Source organism: Mercenaria mercenaria, chromosome 7 (assembly GCF_021730395.1).
Source record: "Mercenaria mercenaria strain notata chromosome 7, MADL_Memer_1, whole genome shotgun sequence".
NCBI classification, from domain to species: Eukaryota; Metazoa; Mollusca; class Bivalvia; order Venerida; family Veneridae; genus Mercenaria; species Mercenaria mercenaria.
The window spans coordinates 74846590-74865159 of record NC_069367.1 but is presented as its reverse complement, the minus strand read 5'-3'; the positions used below and the strand labels follow the sequence as shown (position 1 = coordinate 74865159).

The window sequence follows — 18570 nt, the reverse complement described above, 5'->3', positions numbered from 1 at the left end:
TTTAATGATAGAAACAAAATTAATGTACTTATTAATTTCTTATTTTTATTCCTAACAGTAATTTGAAAGCAAAAATAATGAGAGAATGGATAAATGTGATTGGAAGAATAATGATATTTGAATGATGAACTTTAAAGATATATGAGGAAGACATCCAGTTGGCTTATAGCAGGTTAGTGATTCTACCCTGGTCATCTAGATATAGTCATGTCTAGGTTTGTGGAGGAAGAGTAGAACGTAGAACATATTTTTATATTAGAGTTCCTAACTAACCTTGAAATATCAATTAAAAAGTTATGACACCTTTGATCTGAGTATACATATCTGGCATACCAAGTTTGAAGAGTAAAATAGTATCTTAACATATAACCCTTCTTTGTCTTGTTCTTGATGGATACATTCTGAGCACATCACCGTTCCATTCCCTAAGATACCACCTAAGCAAATCATCAAAGTCAGAGACCTCATCAACAACTGGTGGAAACACTGGAGGTTCATCACCATCTGTTGAGAAATACACAGTATACTCATCACTAATGAACGTTCTGTTCAAACACTCCCAAGTGTCAACAGTGAACGTCCTATCTAATCTGTCCTCCAACGACACTAATGTGTACGTGGTGTTCAGACTCTCCTCCACAGAGTCCTCGCTCGTCGACTCTATCACGTACGTAGTGTCCAATCTGCCGTCGTCTCCTACATCAAGCAGCTCCGAGACACTGGTTCGATCCCAAACAACCTGGTCATCCTCTGCTGTAGCTGTACCTTCATACCCAACACAACTCTTACCATCATCCTGCTCCAAGTCAGTTTTACCTGTATACCTGCCAGAGTCCCTGTGTCCGTGCTCCTTAACATCAACTTGCTCCTTATATGGGCCAAGGAAGCTGAAAGTCAACGTTGGGAGCAACTCCACAACAAACACGGGACCTGGCTGCTCTTGCACCATCAAGAGCTGGTCTGTGGTTCTAGGTAGAGCGTTCTCTATGGGCTGTGGCTCACTCACAGACGGGAAAACGGGGCATATCTCCTCCACCACAGCCTGACCAACATCCTGCGACTCGACCTCAACAGCCACCGGAGAAGAGGTCTCAACCGTAGGATAAGAAGAAGAAAATGTCTCACCTACACATTCATACCTGCCAGAGTCCACGTTTCCTTCCTCGTCTGCACCAACTAGTTCCTTATTTGGGCCAAGGAAACTAACGGTCAGTGTTGGGAGCAACTCCGCAACGAACACAGGACCTGGCTGCTCTTGCACCATCAAGAGCTGGTCTGTGGTTCTAGGTTGAACGTTCTCTATGGGCTGTGGCTCACTCACAGACGGGAAAACGGGACATGTCTCCTCCACCACAGCCTGACCAACATCCTGCGACTTGACCTCAACAGCCACTGGAGAAGAGGTCTCAACCGTAGGATAAGAAGAAGAAAATGTCTCACCTACACCAAACCTGCCAGGGTCCCCGTTCCCATCCTTGTCCGCACCAACTAGTTCCTTATCTGGGCCAAGGAAACTAACGGCCAGTGTTGGGAGCAACTCCACAACAAACACGGGACCTGGCTGCTCTTGCACCATCAAGACCTGGTCTGTGGTTCTAGGTAGAACGTTCTCTATGGGCTGTGGCTCACTCACAGACAGGAAAGTGGGGCAAGTCTTCTCCACCACAGCCTGACCAACATCCTGTGGCTGGACCTCAACAGCCACCGGAGAAGAGGTCTCAACCATAGGATTAGAAAAAGAAAATACCATCCCCTCACAACTTGGCCCAGGCTGCACCAAGGACACAACATCTACTGGCTCATCATCATTCATCCACTCCACCGCCAGGGAAGGAGTGGGTTCCTCATCCTCATCCTGGATCTCACTTCGAATCACGATGACAGGCACCGGCTCAGAGCCTGAAACGATAAAACGCAGCCTTGAACAATGAACAAGAGTGTCATGATGAACCTAGATCAATCACCTGAGTAATATAAGCTACATGTTTCAAATGTCAAACTGATACTAAAATATCAAACAAGAGGGTCATGATGACCCTGAATCGCTCACCTGAGTAATATGAGCCTCATGTTGAAAATGCCAAAATGATGCTAAAATATTAGAAAGTAGGTCAGATTCATGGCCACTGAAAGTCAGTTTTAAGACTGGTGTGCAAATTCAAGGCTGTATCTTAAGGTATTAGGCCCGTAATAGAGTACCTCCTTTTTAAAGAGATTCAGTTCCTACTATAAACCTACTTTGACTGCAATTCTCAGATGGGCGTTGGTTCAAGCCCCACTGGGACTAAACTTTTTTATCTTTATTTTCCTTTTTTCTAGCAAGTTTTTACTTCTTTCAAGACCTGTTATTGATTTGTTGTACAAAAGTGGAAAAAATTCATTTGCTAAGCGATTTCTTGCTGTTCAAAGTAAATTTACCTCTGAAACAGAAGGGGTAGAGTTAGACATTTTTAACTAGAGCTATCACTAAAGGTGATGAATGTACCCCCCACATGCACTAACACAGTACATTGCAATTTGACACACACAAGATTGCATAATTATGTGGACTGTATGTATATAGACTGTATGTATACAGTATAGTAACAAAAAACAAAGTCCCATAACTATGCAGAATACTTATCTAAAAGAATGTAACATGCACCATGCACAACTAGGGTTGGTACTGATCACTTGTGTGAAGTTTCATTAAATTGTGTGTAAGGGTTTGGTAGATTAGGCACGCACAAGATTTGCAGACTGTATGTACATAGTATGTTAACAAGAAACAAAGTCCCATAACTCTGCAATTTTTGTCGCTGAAAGAACCTAACATGCCCCATGCACAACTACTGTTGTTACTGATCACTTGTGTGAAGTTTCATTAAACTGTGTCAAGGGGATGAGGAGAGATGGTGCGCACAAGATTGTGTCTATATATATAGTATAGTAACAAAAAAACAAAGTCCCATAACTATGCAAAAAAAATTTCTAAAAGAACCTAACATGCCCCATGCACAACTACTGTTGGTACTGATCACTTGTGTGAAGTTTCATTAAATTGTGTCAAGGGGATGAGGAGAGATGGTGCGCACAAGATTGTGTCTATGTATATAGTATGGTAACAAAAAAAAAAAGTCCCAAATCTATGCAAATTTTTTTTCTAAAAGAACCTAACATGCCCCATGCACAACTACTGTTCCTACTGATCACTTGTGTGAAGTTTCATTAAATTCTGTCAAGGGGATAAGGAGAGATGGTGCGCACAAGATTGCGTCTACGGACAGACGGCCAGACGGACAGACAACCTGAAACCAGCATACCTCCCCTTACAACTTTGTTGTCGGGGGGTACAAAAATACTGAGTTACATATGGTAAAAGTTCTCTATTTTGCCTTCATTCTTTAGATTACATATTGTGGAAGAAATGTAGGTAGGTTTTACTTCTGCTCCAAGGTTATTTTTGAAAGAAGTTAGCAAAATTCAAAAGAGACCTAATACCTTAAAAAACAAGAAGTAGGTGAGTATGTCAAGGTCACAATCAAGTGACACCTAATCACTTGGGGTCATCAGGTAATTATGATTAAACAGTCTAGGAAATATGATCTGATAATTTCTAAGTATTTATTCCTATATAACTCATATAAAAAGTGACCAAGGGCAGGGCCTCTTTTCACCCTAGGGGAATGATTTGAACAATCTTACTAGATATCTACTAGGCAATGCTACATACCAAATATCAAAGGCCTAAGCCTTGAACTTGTGGACAAGAAGATTTTTTTCTCATGTTTCTCAAGTCTATGTTAAATTTGGGACCCCCAGGGCAGGGTCTCTTTTCACCTCCAGTGGCATAATTTGAACAATTTTGGTGAGGACTACACAGCAATGCAATATACCAAATATCAAGCAGTTTAAGGCAAGAAGATCTTTAAAGTTTTTTCATGTATAAGTCTATGTAAAACTTGAGACCCCCGCGGCTGGGCCTTTTCACCCCAGGGGCATAATTTGAACAATTTTGGTACAGGACCACAAGGTAATGCTACATACCAAATATCGAAGGCCTAGGTCTTGTGGTTTTACACAAGAAGATTTTTAAAATTTCTCCTATATAAGTCTATGTAAAACTTGAGACCACCCGAGGCTGAGCCTCTTTTCACCCCAGGGGCAGAATTTGAATAATTATGGTAGAGGACCACAAGGTAATGCTACATACCAAATATCAAAGGCCTAGGTCTTGTGGTTTTAGACAAGAAGATTTTTATGTTTTTCCTATACAAGTCTAAAGGAGGGGCCTCTTTTCACCCCAGAGGCATAATTTGAACAATCTTCATAGAGGACCATAAGATGATGTCACATGCCAAATATCAAGGTTCTACGCCTTATGGTTTTGGACAAGAAGATTTTTTAAATTTTTCCTTTCGGTTGCCATGGCAACAAGAGTTCTGCATGGAACTTAATTCTTTGAACAATATTGAAAGGGGCCACCTGGATCATTCCTGTGAAGTTTGGTGTAATTTTGTAATTGTTGACGGGAAACACACCGCACGACGGACATTGAACAGTCACAAAAGCTCACCATGAGCCTTCCACGGCGGACAACATACATTGAGTGGTCACAAAAGCTCACCATGAGCCTTAGGCTCAGGTGAGCTAAAAAGTAGGTCAGTAGGTCACATTCATGGTTGCTAAAAGTCAGTTTTATTTAAGACTGGTGTGCAAAACTGTGGTTGTCATCCAAATTTCAAGACTGTTATCTTGAAGAAAAAAAAGTAGGTCATTAGGTCAAGGTCACAGTCAAATGACCCCTACTTTGGGTCATCATGTAATTTTAATTAAACAGACTCGGACATGATCAGATAGTTTTTGAAGTATTTTTTTCTATATAACTCATAGGGTTGGATATCGTTAAGGACGAAGCGGTCTGATACCGATACTAATGAAACGATACGGTATTTTTAACGATACCGATACCATGCTTTGTAGCAAATCACATAAGCAATGATTTGCTTAGTATTATATACACCTATGTAAGTAGATATACATGAAAATTTCCTGTGATAAATAAACATTTTAAGTCTGTTAATGGAATGTTGTATGTATTAGATTATGAAGAGTAAAAAACATATCTTACAGACTAAGTTTTCCAAAATAAATCTCTAGAGCAGATACCTCACTCACTATGCAATTTAAATCTATGAATACTCTTACTGTAGCAGAGCTTTTAAAGCTCAGTATACTGTCTAGAACTGTTAAACTGAACACTTATTAGCTTTCAATTTACCCCTCTAACAAGTCAGACTCATTCTCACTCATGATAATCTTCAACTAGGTTGACTGGTAATGTTTTTAAAGTGAAACACTTTGCAACACATTTTTAATTGAACAATAACCTTCAAAACAGTTGAAACAACCAACATTCCAACAATAACTTTATTTCAAATGGTTCGCGAAAACCAATTATTTGTTTACATAGGTTACAGCTTAGTCTCGTAATTTTTTATTTACATCATTTTTTTTCATTGGTTTTAAAAGAAAACTACAAAGAAAAATAGTGTCGGATATTTTGAAATTAAGTACTGGTTTACGTTGTTTAAAACGACGGGAAAAGAAGTATTTCAGGTAATTTTTAGCATACGAAACTATTCGCACGGTTAGCTATCCATGTGAAGGGATGTTACTCTGAGTGGTATCACAGTAAACAATGTCGATCGCGTTGAATTACGCTATTTGCTTAAATTTCTGCTATATTTTGCCGCAAATTTTGTAAGAATTTTGTTTTTACTTTTATGGAAATACCGAAATCGGAACTGGTTCTTTTACAAAACGGTATATACCGGTACTTTTCGAAGTGATTATTCGGTATTGTACAGATACCGGGAACCGGTATCCAACCCTACATATAACGAGTAACCCAGAGCGGGGCCTCTTTTCACTCTATGGGCTTAATTTGAATAATCTTGGTAAAGGACCACTAGGCAATACTACATACCAAATACCAAAGGCCTAGGCTTTATACTTTCAGGCAAGAAGATTTTAAGTTTTTTTTCCTATATATGTAAAACTTGGGACCCCCAGGGCAGGGCCTCTTCACCCAAGGGGCATAATTTGAACAATTTTGATAGAGGACCACAAGGAAATGCTACATACCAAATACCAAAGGCCTAGGTCTTGTGGTTTCAGACAAGAAGATTTTTAAATGTTTTTCCTATACAAGTCTTTGTAAAATTTGCAACTCCTAGGGTGGGGCCTCTTTTCACCCGAGGGGCATACTTTGAACAATCCATATAGAGGACCATTAGATGTCACATGCTAAATATCAAGGCTCTACGCCTTGTGGTTTTGGACAAGAAGATTTTCAGAATTTTTCCTATATAAGTCCATGTAAACTATGTGAGCACCTGGACGGAGCCATATTTGACCCTAGGGGAATAATTTGAACAATCTTGGTAGAGGACCACTAGATGATGCTACATACCAAATATGAAAGTCCTATGACCTGCGGTTTGGACAAGATTTTCAAGTTTTTCCTTTTCATTGCCATGGCAACCAGAGTTCTGTATGGAATTCAATTCTTTTAACAATTTTGAAAGGGGACCACCCAAGGATCATTCCTATGAAGTTTGGGGTAATTCTGCCCAGTGATTTTTAAGAAGAAAATTTATTTACAAATTGTTGACAGTCGGACGACTGATGATGGACACCGCATAACGGACGACAGACACTGAGCGGTCATGTAAGCTCACCTTGAGCCTTTGGCTCTGGTGAGCTAATAAGTATTGAATTTAAGCCTAGACTTTAATGTCTATGAAACAAGAGCTGTCTGTTGAATGAAGAATAGGGTCAAAATATTACCATGGAATTTTAGACAAATGGAAACAAGACGGCCCTGTATCCCCCACCGGAGTGATATTGGTGTCAGTGGAAGTATATCATATGACATAAACAAATGAACTAGGAATAGAAATGTGTTTGTATTGCAGATTTGCAGAGTGAAAGAAAATCCCAGGACATATCAAGGCAGTGGTGTAGGGTTAAAATAATCTTATACTTTTCACTTTTGGTGTAGAACTGTGTGATAAATTTTGACACGATGAAAAAGTGTCAGAGTTTGAATTTTAAGTCTTTTCCTGGGCTGTACAGCACAGCCACAAAGAGTGAAGCATTCAGTGCCAATATCAAAGATCTTTTTACGTAGTGCAGTCATTTCTAGTGTCAAAAACCTATTTGAATTGTCAAAGGTTCTTTTAATTTACCATATTATGCTTAGATGCAGTGAATTTCAGGAATGTTTGAAAATTATTATTATCTATTTTAGTACAGCATACTGGTTTCCAGGTTTAAAATTTTTGTTGAGAGCTACACTTGTTGGAGTATAAACATGCACATGCATTTTTTTTCTAGTAGGGAAACAGCTGAAACAAGCAGTGACTGGGAAACCCATGAGACATGAGCCATAGTCACATAAAAATAAAAAATGTCATAAGTTTTAAGTGCTGATGAGCCCTGTGTCACATGGCTAAATAGTATTATATGCAAAAGGTTGAAACTATTTAATAGTGCAAATCATATGTAAAGAAATGTAACCAACTGATTCTGCCTTTGTGACCAGTGTAGATCATGATCAGCCTGCACATCCTTGCAGTCTGATCATGATCTACACTGTCTGCCATTCAGTCAGTATATTTTGGTAAGCACTCCTTTTCACAGTAAATGGTACTGTCCAAATTGAAAGATGGAGGAGTTCATTGAAGAAATTTAGCAGGGTATGGGTTAAGAATGTTATCCAGTGTATGATTAGAGCATTGTTCGGAAGACTTACATTTATTATCAGTGGTATAAAGGAGTACTGTCAGTTCTACCAGGTAGGGCTGTCATCAATAGAAACAATATCGATGTATCAACAATATTTTTTTGTCGATCAATTATCGATTCCCATTTTCAAAAATTGATATTTTACAGAGAGAAAAAACTATCCAGATAAACACTCAGACTCTCAAAAACAATTAAGCTTACAAAGTTGTAAATTTAGATAAATGCAAAAGAGAAGTGAAGGCAAAATAAAAATGAAAGATTTTATTAATTTTTATTTGTTTCTTTTATTTTCATAAATACAAATACAACACAATCAAACAGTAATATGAAAAGTAGGCAATAAAACTAAAAACAAGAGGGCCATGATGGCCCTATATCGCTCACCTGTTATCATTGCACTTGAGGACAAGAAGGTCCTCAGAAAAAAATATCTAAGTCCAAAGGACAGGAACAACAAAGGAAAGAAATTTAACCAAAAAGAAAAAAAAATTCTTACAAGGTACAGATATGTCAAAATACACCTAAAAATTGGAGGTACCATCCATGTTGTACCACAGAAGTGGTCTCGGTTTTTCCCTACAGCCAATAATAAAAAAGTTACTAAAAATAAGCTATTTATAGTAACGTAAAAGGGAAGTAATTAAAAAGAAAACTGATGTAAGTGAACAAAAGAAGGATCTGCCAAATAAATCTGTTGACATAAATGAAATTTCAGATCAGTATCTTCATAAGTTACGGAGATATACCCATTTTAATTTGAAATAAAGGGAGGTAATTTGACATAAAATCAGTCCATAGTTATCTACCCTGATTGGCTCAGTCCAACTAATGACAATAATGAAATTTCAAATAAGTCCTATAAGTACTTACTGATATAAATCCATTTTGACTACAATCAGGGGAGGTAATCAGATATAAAAAAAACCTACGATTGGATCTGATTTGTCATGGAATCCAAGATTTATTGTTGTTGAAGATATTTTGGAAGTTTGTATAAAAAAAACCCATAAATGAAGTCTCTATATGGCTGCAAAAGCCAAAATAGCCAATTTTGGACATTTCAGGGGCCATAACTCTGGAACCCATGACGGAATCTGGCCAGTTCAAGAAAGGAACCAAGATCTTGTGGTGATACAAGTTGTGTGCAAGTCTGGTTAAAATCAAATCATAAATGAAGTTGCTATTGTGCAGACAAGGTCAAAATAGCTAATTTTGGCCTTTTCAGGGGCCATAACTCTGGAACCCATAATGGAATCTGGCCAGTTCAAGAAAGGAACCAAGATCTTATGGTGATACAAGTTGTGTGCAAGTTTGGTTAAAATAAAATCATAAATGAAGCTGCTATTGTGCAGACAAGGTCAAAATAGCTAATTCTGGCCCTTTCAGGGGCCATAACTCTGGAACCCATAATGGAATCTGGCCAGTTCAAGAAAGGAACCAAGATCTTATGCACGGCCTGTAAACACTGGCTCGTCCTCTTTGAGGAGATGAGTTGAAAAAAGAGCCAGCGATACTTCCGAGGCGGCGCTAATGACCGGAACTTTAAGCAGAATGTAAACAAAGAAGAAGGGTGAGTTGATTATTTCCTTTCTCAGTTAAATGTAAGGCCCTATTTAAAAAAATAGCCAATGTAGTTCCACTCAGAAATGATTATACTTTTTATATATGCAGGCCATTTTGCAAGGTAAATGCATTCCTTGACGTGAGAACTTTTGAAAATTGGAAAATGGGGCAAGTTCGAACCAAAAGTGGAGATTTACCAATATATTTCGCCCTAATTTACACAAATAAGAGTAGACATACATTGTACCAATTTTTCTCATAATGGTATGTTAAATCTGAATTATTTATGTGTTTTAACGGCGGGTTTTACCCCTCTATGCTCAATTTTGGCTAAGAGGAGGAGCCAAAGCTTTGGAGGAGGCGCAAAAGGCCAGAGTGGGAGCCACTGACCAGTTCTTTCTCTGGGCGATTAACACTCGTATAAAGCGTTTTCGTTCTCGCATTGTAATATCTATTCCGTTTTAATGTTTGTACTTTGATGCTTGAAATTGTATTATACTACCCAAATGCACATACTCTGCCTAAAATAACAAGTCTTAGGGCTGTCCGTAAGACAGCGCATTCGACTTTTCTCAGTGCTTGACTCTGAATTAGAGCTTTGCCAGTAAAACTTTATAAAACTTTAAACAAAAAAATCTAAGTTAGAAAGGGCATAACTGTCAAAATTCAAATCAGAGTTATGGGGTTAATTTCTCCTGGGGCAGATTTTGATAGTAAATAACTATTTTAAGTTTCAAGTCAATAGCTTTGATAGTAACAGAGCTATCTGACTTAATTAAAAACTTTTACCAAAAATTCTAAGTTAAAAAAGGGGCATAACTCTGTCAAAATTCAATCAGAGTTATAGGGATTGTTTCTCCTGGTGTAGACTTCGAAAGTAATGAACTATTTTAAGTTTCAAGTCAATAGCTTTGATAGTAACAAAGATATTTGATGCTATCAAAAGGGTTAACCAAAAATTCTAAGTTAAAAAGGGGCATAACTCCATTAAATTCAAATCAGTGTTATAGGGATTGATTCTCCTGGTGTAGACTTTGATAGTAAATAACTATTTTAAGTTTCAAGTCAATAGCTTTGATAGTAACAGAGATAATTGACTTTATAAAAAAACCAACGCCGACGTCAACGCCGGTGCGAGTGCAATAGCTCTACCTTTTCTTCGAAAAATCGAGCTAAAATATATGTGTATATATCAATGCAACGGCTACACAGTTTTATGACAAATGGTCAATTTTAATGTAAATGTTTGAAAGGAATCGCACAGAAAGGATTCACAATTCTGTATGATATTATTACTTTTGTTCGTTCCAGATGGGTCTGTTTAAAGGCAAACGTAGGAAAGGGTTATCATTGACAAAGAAAAAGAACGACGTAACATACAATTGTAAAAGAAGTGAAAATAAAACACAGCAAAGCACATCAAATTTACACGAACACTTTAGAAATGAAATCACGAGCACCCAAAATAAAAAGAAGCGCAAGAGGACGGCTGTCACCAGCATTAAAGTGAATACATTCAGATCTCCTTTGCACAAAAAAAAAATGTAAAGTATTATCGCCGATTGTTCGCTTGTACAATACACACCAGTACCGGAAATGGTAATACACTTCTTGCGGAAATGATGGCGATTTATTCTGCAAGGCCATTAATCAGCTTAGTATATCTGTAAATTAAGCAAAACAGTTGTGCAATTTGACATTTGGTTTTATACTTGCTACTAAGTAAAATATTTGATTAAACTTTGAAGCGCTATTTCTGGGTGCATATATGGCACTAAATACAACGTCTACGTGACGTAAACATAATATCGTTTTGACGATTTAAGCATTGCTAGTCATGTTAGAATGTGCACTTTATTTATAAAACTCCCTCGATGTTTTTGCTAATATGCTTTTTTTCTATCTTTTCAGTATATTTATGTCTTTTCTAATTCATTGAGAAACAAATGTTTTTAAGAGTTTATTTGAAAGCATAAATAAAATCGATTAAGGTAGTGATACTATATGATGTAAATATAAGAAATGATATTTTTCGGTATTCCTCAGAATAGGATCGGCAAATCAATGAATCGCGCTAGCTGGAAATTTTAAAAGTATCAACATACATGTTTCCTTACAAACGTTATTTAAGTAAAATTAGAAAACTGTATTTATAATTCTGTAATTGTAAGCTCAGTAACGGTCAATACCCATTCTTACTGCGTAGCATTAATTAAAAACAAAGTCTGACAGCAAATATTGCCTCAACAGATGCCACCCTATTTACAAACTCCCAGTACTAAATTATAACTCAATATGACTTTGACTGCAGAACGACTGACAAACGGACAAGGATAAGACAAAACCTATATAAAACGTGCGGTTCGATCGGGGAATAAATATCTAACGTTTTAAGTTTCATTGTTATCGTTAGAATATCTGGGAGAAGTATATTGAGTGTTAGCATTTTCATATATATGTAATCGAATTAAGCAATTTACAAGTAAACAAAAATATTTATTTAGCATTTGTAAGTACCCAGTGAAGCACATATTGCAATTGCATTTCAAGACTACTAAAAAGTTAACACTATTAAAAATTTCAAAATGCGTTGGACACGAAAACCGTTGTGCATTAGGAAATGTCCCTTTCATAAAAATATCATAATTATACAACTTAATACGTCATGATAGCCCATTATTAGACAAGTGAAAAAGAAAAAAAAAGAAGTGCAAATATCTCACAATACATTCTAAGAAAATGAATAGGATGTTGTTACAATATCATCCATCAGATGTTTGTCACAATCAAAGGAAACCATGATAAAGCTCTGGTATGTGAGAATTAGCGATACATTAAAAAAAATCTCAATTTCATAGTGCTTTGGCTCCCACTCCGGTTCTTAGCGCCTCCTCTGCGTCGATGGCTCCTCCACATGGTAAATAAATGGACATGTACGGGATAAAACACGCTAGTAAACCACATAAATCATGCAGTACCAATACATGCTTTTCAGCAAGATTGATGCAGTGACTATAAAACCTTAAATATGTGTAAATTTAGGGCGAAAAAATATAGGAAAATGTCTACTTTTGGTTTGGACATGCTCTATTTTCTAACTTTCAAAAGTTCTCACGTCAAGGAATGCATTTACTTGCAAAATGGCCTGCATATATAAAAGTATAATCATTTCTGAGTGGAACTACATTGGCTGTTTTTTTTAAATAGGGCCTTACATTTATCTGAGAAAGGAAATAATCAACTCACCCTTCTTTTTTGTTTACATTCTGCATAAAGTTCCGGTCATTAGCGCCGCCTCGGAAGTATCATTGGCTCTTTTTTCAACTCATCTCCTCAAAGAGGACGAGCCAGTGTTTACAGGCCGTGTTATGGTGATACAAGTTGTGTGCCAGTTTGGTAAAAATCAAATCATAAATAAAGCTGCTATTGTGCAGACAAGGTCAAAATAGCTGATTTTGGCCCTTTCAGGGGCCATAACTCTGGAACCCATAATGGAATCTGGCCCGTTCAAGAAAGGAACCGAGATCTTATGGTGATACAAGTTGTGTGCAAGTTTGGTTAAAATAAAATCATAAATGAAACCTCTATCGTGCAGACAAGAAATTGTTGACGGACGGACGGACGACGGACGAAGGGTGATCACAAAAGCTCACCTTGTCACTATGTGACAGGTGAGCTAACAAGAGCTGTCCGTAAGACAGCCAAGCTCGACTATTCGAAATATTGCCACAGAAGCAGGAAATTATTACCCAAAATGTTAAATATCAAAAGAGTTTTAAGTTCGAAAGGGGACATAATTTGACCAAAATACATATCAGAGTTATGGGACTTGATGTTATCAACTAGTTTTATAACCCCGAAGAAACATGTTAAGTTTCAATTCAATATCTGCATTAGTTTTGGGGATTGACCCAGTGAGGTAGGTAATTGACCTAGAAAAAGAAAAAATAAGTTTCAAATCTATATGCCTTTTAGTAATAGCTGTATGTACTTGCATGCAAAACTTTAACCAGAATTTTTAGTCCAAAAGGGGGCATAATTTGGCCAAAATACATGTCAGAGTTATGGGGCTTGACCCAGTGAGGTAGGTAATTGATCTAGAAAAAGAAAAAATAAGTTTCAAATCTATATGACTTTTAGTAATAGCTGTATGTACTTGCACGCAAAACTTTAACCAGAATTTTCTAAGTCCAAAAGGGGGCATAATTTGGCCAAAATGAAGGTCAGAGTTATGGGACTTGGTGCTATCAACTAGTTTTATAACCCCGAAGACACATGTGAAGTTTCAATTCAATACCTGCATTAGTTTTGGAGATAGTAACTTGCATGTAAAACTTTAACCAGAATTTTCTAAGTCCAAAAGGGGGCATAATTTGCTCAAAATACATGTCAGAGTTATGGGACTTGACCCAGTGAGGTAGGTAATTGATCTAGTAATTTAGTAATAGCTGTATGTACTTGCACGCAAAATTTTAACCAGAATTTTCTAAGTCCAAAAGGGGGCATAATTTGGCCAAAATACATGTCAGAGATATGGGACTTGGTGCTATCAACTAGTTTTATAATCCCGAAGACACATGTGAAGTTTCAATTCAATATCTGCATTAGTTTTGGAGATAGTAACTTGCATGTAAAACTTTAACCAAAATTTTCTAAGTCCAAAAGGGGGCATAATTTTCTCAAAATACATGTCAGAGTTATGGGACTTGACCCAGAGAGGTAGGTAATTGACCTAGAAAAAGAATAAATAAGTTTCAAAGCTATATGCCTTTAAATGATAGCTGTATGTACTTGCATGCAAAAACTTAACCAAGGTGTGACGCCGACGCCGACGCCAGGGTGAGTAGAATAGCTAGACTATTCTTTGAATAGTCGAGCTAATAACATTTACAGGTGCATATGAACAAATAGGTTGTTAATCTAACTTAATAATCGATATATCGATGTATCATCGATATTTGTCTTCTGATATATCGGTATCGTAGATATGCCTAAGACCCAATCAATGACTGCCCTACTACCAGGCAAGTAGAGTAAACTAACTCTGAATTACCCAGTATCAAATGTAAACTGCTTTGAACTTTATTGACATTAAAGCTGTGAGCTATTACAGTTGTACACTTGTATTTAATTTGAAGTAAATACATACTACAGTGCCAATTCCTAGTACGAGTCACAACTGTCCCATAGAAATTTCTGAATGTCACATAAATTTTTTAAATATCTCAGTTTATTGTGTATGGTAGGCCATTGTCCCATGGACAAAAATTATTTCCCAGTCACTGAACAAGTGCATGACATTTGTAACTGATATTTAAAATAGCTTCAATAGCTGCTGTCAAAACATAAACTCAGGATAATTTAGGAAACTTGCATGACAGAGTTATGGGTCTTATTATAATGACACTGTCTATTTACATGGAAGACCATGTGTGATGTTTCAATCCCATACTTACTATAGTATTGTACATACATTTGTATAAACTTGGATAATGTGGCAGTTGAGTCCAATAAGTCCAGGGGTATTCAATGATAATCCATCATAGATCTATTGTAAAGCAAATATGGTTTTACCTGTATTGGGAATTAAACAGTGTTGATTGTATTTAGGTCAAATGCCACATTATCAAAGTTTATTAGTAGATATAAACTTGCAAACAAAAATTTCAAAGATCAAAAAATAGTTACGAGGATTGACCTGCTTATATAGGTGTTGATAGAAATGAAATATTCCTAGTTTCAAGTCAATACCTTTGATAGTATCCGAAATATTGGGCTTTAAATAAAATCTTAACAAAAATCTTACTAAACAAGAAGCTGCGTTCAAAAAATGCTTGATGCCCCCGGTGGCATCCTAGTCGATACAAAGCAACCTAAGTCCAAAACAAGGTCAAGGTCAAACTGAGGCCAGGTGATGTCTGAAGATGAGGAATGGTAATAGGTTACATCTGCATTAGTATCAAGTCTTTCTAGTAAGGGATATTGATGCTAGATGAAACAGTCCGATTTGGTTAACCAAGAGGTGGCCCATATAAAGCAACCTAAGTCCAAAATGAGGTCAAGGTCAAACTGAGGTCAGGTGATGTCTGAAGATGAGGAATGGTCACAGGTTACATATGCATTAGTATCAAGTCATTCTAGTAAAGGGTATTGATGCTACACAAAACGGCCCAATTTGGTTAACCAAGAGGTGGCCAATATAAAGCAACCTAAGTCCAAAATGAGGTCAAGGTCAAAGTCAAACTGAGGTCAGGTGATGTCTGAAGATGAGGAATGGTTACAGGTTACATCTGCATTAGTATAAAGTCATTAAAGTAAAGGGTATTGATGCCAGACAAAACGGTCCCATTTGGTAAAACCAAGAGATGGCCAATTTATTATAGAATTAGGTTGGATAGCGAGTTACAAACCCCAACACAGCCCCCTCATCCCACCCCCCCTCCTTTTCCTTCTTTAACATATTTGGGGTGGTACGCAAACTTTAACATTACAATAAGCATATTCTAAGTCGAAAAGGGGCCATAATTCAGTCAAAATGCATGACAGAGTTGCCTCCTCCTTCTTACAGACTGGGGTCATGATGGTAAACAAGTATGCAAAATATGAAAGCAATATCTAAATGGACTTTGAAAATATTTGGGGTGGTACGCAAACTTTAACATTACAATAAGCATATTCTAAGTCGAAAAAGGGACCATAATTCAGTCAAAATGCTTGATAGAGTTATCTGCTCCTTCTTACAGACCATAATTCAGTCAAAATGCTTGATAGAGTTATCTGCTCCTTCTTACAGACTAGTGTCAAGATGGTAAACAAGTATGCAAAATATGAAAGCAATATCTAAATGGACTTTGAAAATATTTGGGGTGGTACGCAAACTTTAACATTACAATAAGCATATTCGAAGTTGAAAAGGGGCCATAATTCAGTCAAAATGCTTGATAGAGTTATCTGCTCCTTCATACAGACTAGTGTCAAGATGGTAAACAAGTATGCAAAATATGAAAGCAATATCTAAATGGACTTTGAAAATATTTGGGGTGGTATGCAAACTTTAACTTTACAATAAGCATATTCTAAGTTGAAAAGGGGCCATAATTCAGTCAAAATGCAGGGTTCTGCCGAGGATCAAAAATGGTGGGGACACATTTCCCCTTTGTATGAAAAATGTGTGGACTTAAATCTTTTTCAAAGTCTTGGGGACAACAACTTTTAAACAATAAAAATAAAGACAGTAACATCGCTAAAAAAAATTATTTTAGCGAGTCCAACCGTTGATATTCTTTAAATCAATTCTCCTGAAATTTGGAGATACTTTCCTTCTTGGCTTCATTCGATTTTTCTGTGCCCTTTGTAGTTTGATTTTGTGACCAGAGGTGTGGGGGGAGACATAATTATAGGTCGTACTGTCCAGCTTTGATGGTGGAGGAAGACCCAAAGTTATTTCATAACAAATATAAAACCAGATTTCAAATTGACAAAAATGATGAAAGATATATTACCACTATATTCTAGAATAATTTGATGAAAAGACATCAAACTAAATAAGTAAATAATGCATTTTTTTATCTTTTCAGTGTATTATAACAAACATTATGTTTTATTATATATAATTTTTATTGTATTTGTATTCCATTCTATTCATTTGATCTTGCTTATGTAACATTTTTTCCTTTTTTGCAACCAATGATAATAATCTTTATAGCGATTGTTGCAGTGATCAGGTACATGGCTATATACACATTCTCTTCAGATACTGGCTTAAATCATTTAACCTCTCCAGTTCTAGGACAAGGGTCAGCTGGAGAATCAATTTTGATTTGGAAATTTCAGGCTTGTTGTCAGCATGACGTACAATTAAGGTAGTGCTGCACGTTTGATAAACTGGAAATGATGGCGTTACGTCATTTATCCCGAAAATGTTGAATAAAGCCTGGATTCAGCATATAAAAATGAAAATAGTTTTATGATTTAATCAAAATCTGTGAGAAAATTTATTACAATGGCACTATTGCTGTATTTCTAAAGTCAAAATATGATATTAAAACATAATGTCATGTTAAACAAGAACTGTCGGAGGACAGCAACGCTCGACTATTCAACAGCCTTGTCAATTGAATTAATACATAAGTCGAAAAAGGGGCATAATTTTGTAAAAATATGAAAAAGGGTTATGGAACCTTCACAGTGCTTATCAGCTCATAAAGTGAACAAGTGTGTGAAGTTTCAATCCTTTTCCATAAGTGGATACTGAAATACCAGCTTACATACAAAAACTTAACCAAAAACTGCTAAGTCGAAAAAAGGGGCATAATTTTGAAAAAAAATGCAAAGTAGAGTTATGGGACCTACACAGTGCATGTCAGATCATGACAGTGAACAAGTGTGTGAAGTTTCAATCCATTCCCATTAGTGGGTACTGAGATACCAGCTTACATACAAAACCTTAACCAAGAATTTCTAAGTCAAAAAAGGGGCATAACTTTGTTACAAGAGCACCGCCTTGCGGGTGCTGACGCTCATCTGATTTTTTTTGTGTAATAGAAATATTGTCCTACCCATGATTTTCTAAGTCCAAAAAGGGCCATCATTCTTGCAAAAAGCAAGATAGAGTTATGTTTCTTGATGTACAGTGTCCACTTATGATGGTGAAAAACTGCTGCAAGTTTTAAAGCAATAGCTTTGATAGTTTATGAGAAAAGTTGACTTAAACATAATACTCAACCAAGAAAATGATTTTCTAAGTCCAAAAGGGGCAATAATTATTGCAAAAAGCAGGATAGAGTTATGTTGCTTGCTGTACAGGGTCAGCTTATGATGGTGAACAAGTGTTGCAAGTTTCAAAGCAATAGCTTTGATAGTTTAAGAGAAAAAGTTGACCTAAACATAAAACTTAACCAAGAAATCTGATATTTTCTAAGTCCAAAAGGGGCCATAAATCTTGCAAAAAGCAGGACGGAGTTATGTTTCTTACTGTACAGGGTCAACTTATGATGGTAAACAAGTATTGCAAGTTTTAAAGCAATAGCTTTGACAGTTTAGGATAAAAGCTGACCTAAACATAAAACTTAACCAAGAAAACTGATTTTCTAAGTCCAAAAGGGGCAATAAATCTTGCAAAAAGCAAGATGGAGTTATGTTTCTTAATGTACAGGGTCTGCTTATGATGGTGAACAAGTATTCCAAGTTTCAAAGCAATAGCTTTGATAGTTTAGG

The 18570-nt window shown here is 36.6% G+C and overlaps 1 protein-coding gene across 1 annotated transcript in view; it reads right to left on the bottom strand.

The window, feature by feature from the left end:
• The window catches only part of LOC128558670 (uncharacterized), a 35194-nt gene continuing 16624 nt past the window's right edge, over positions 1-18570 (bottom strand). Inside the window, exon 2 of the mRNA XM_053548671.1 lies at positions 1-1899. Within this exon, the coding sequence (XP_053404646.1) occupies positions 359-1899 (1541 nt within the window). The 3' untranslated portion in view covers positions 1-358. The remainder of the gene's footprint in view (positions 1900-18570) is intronic.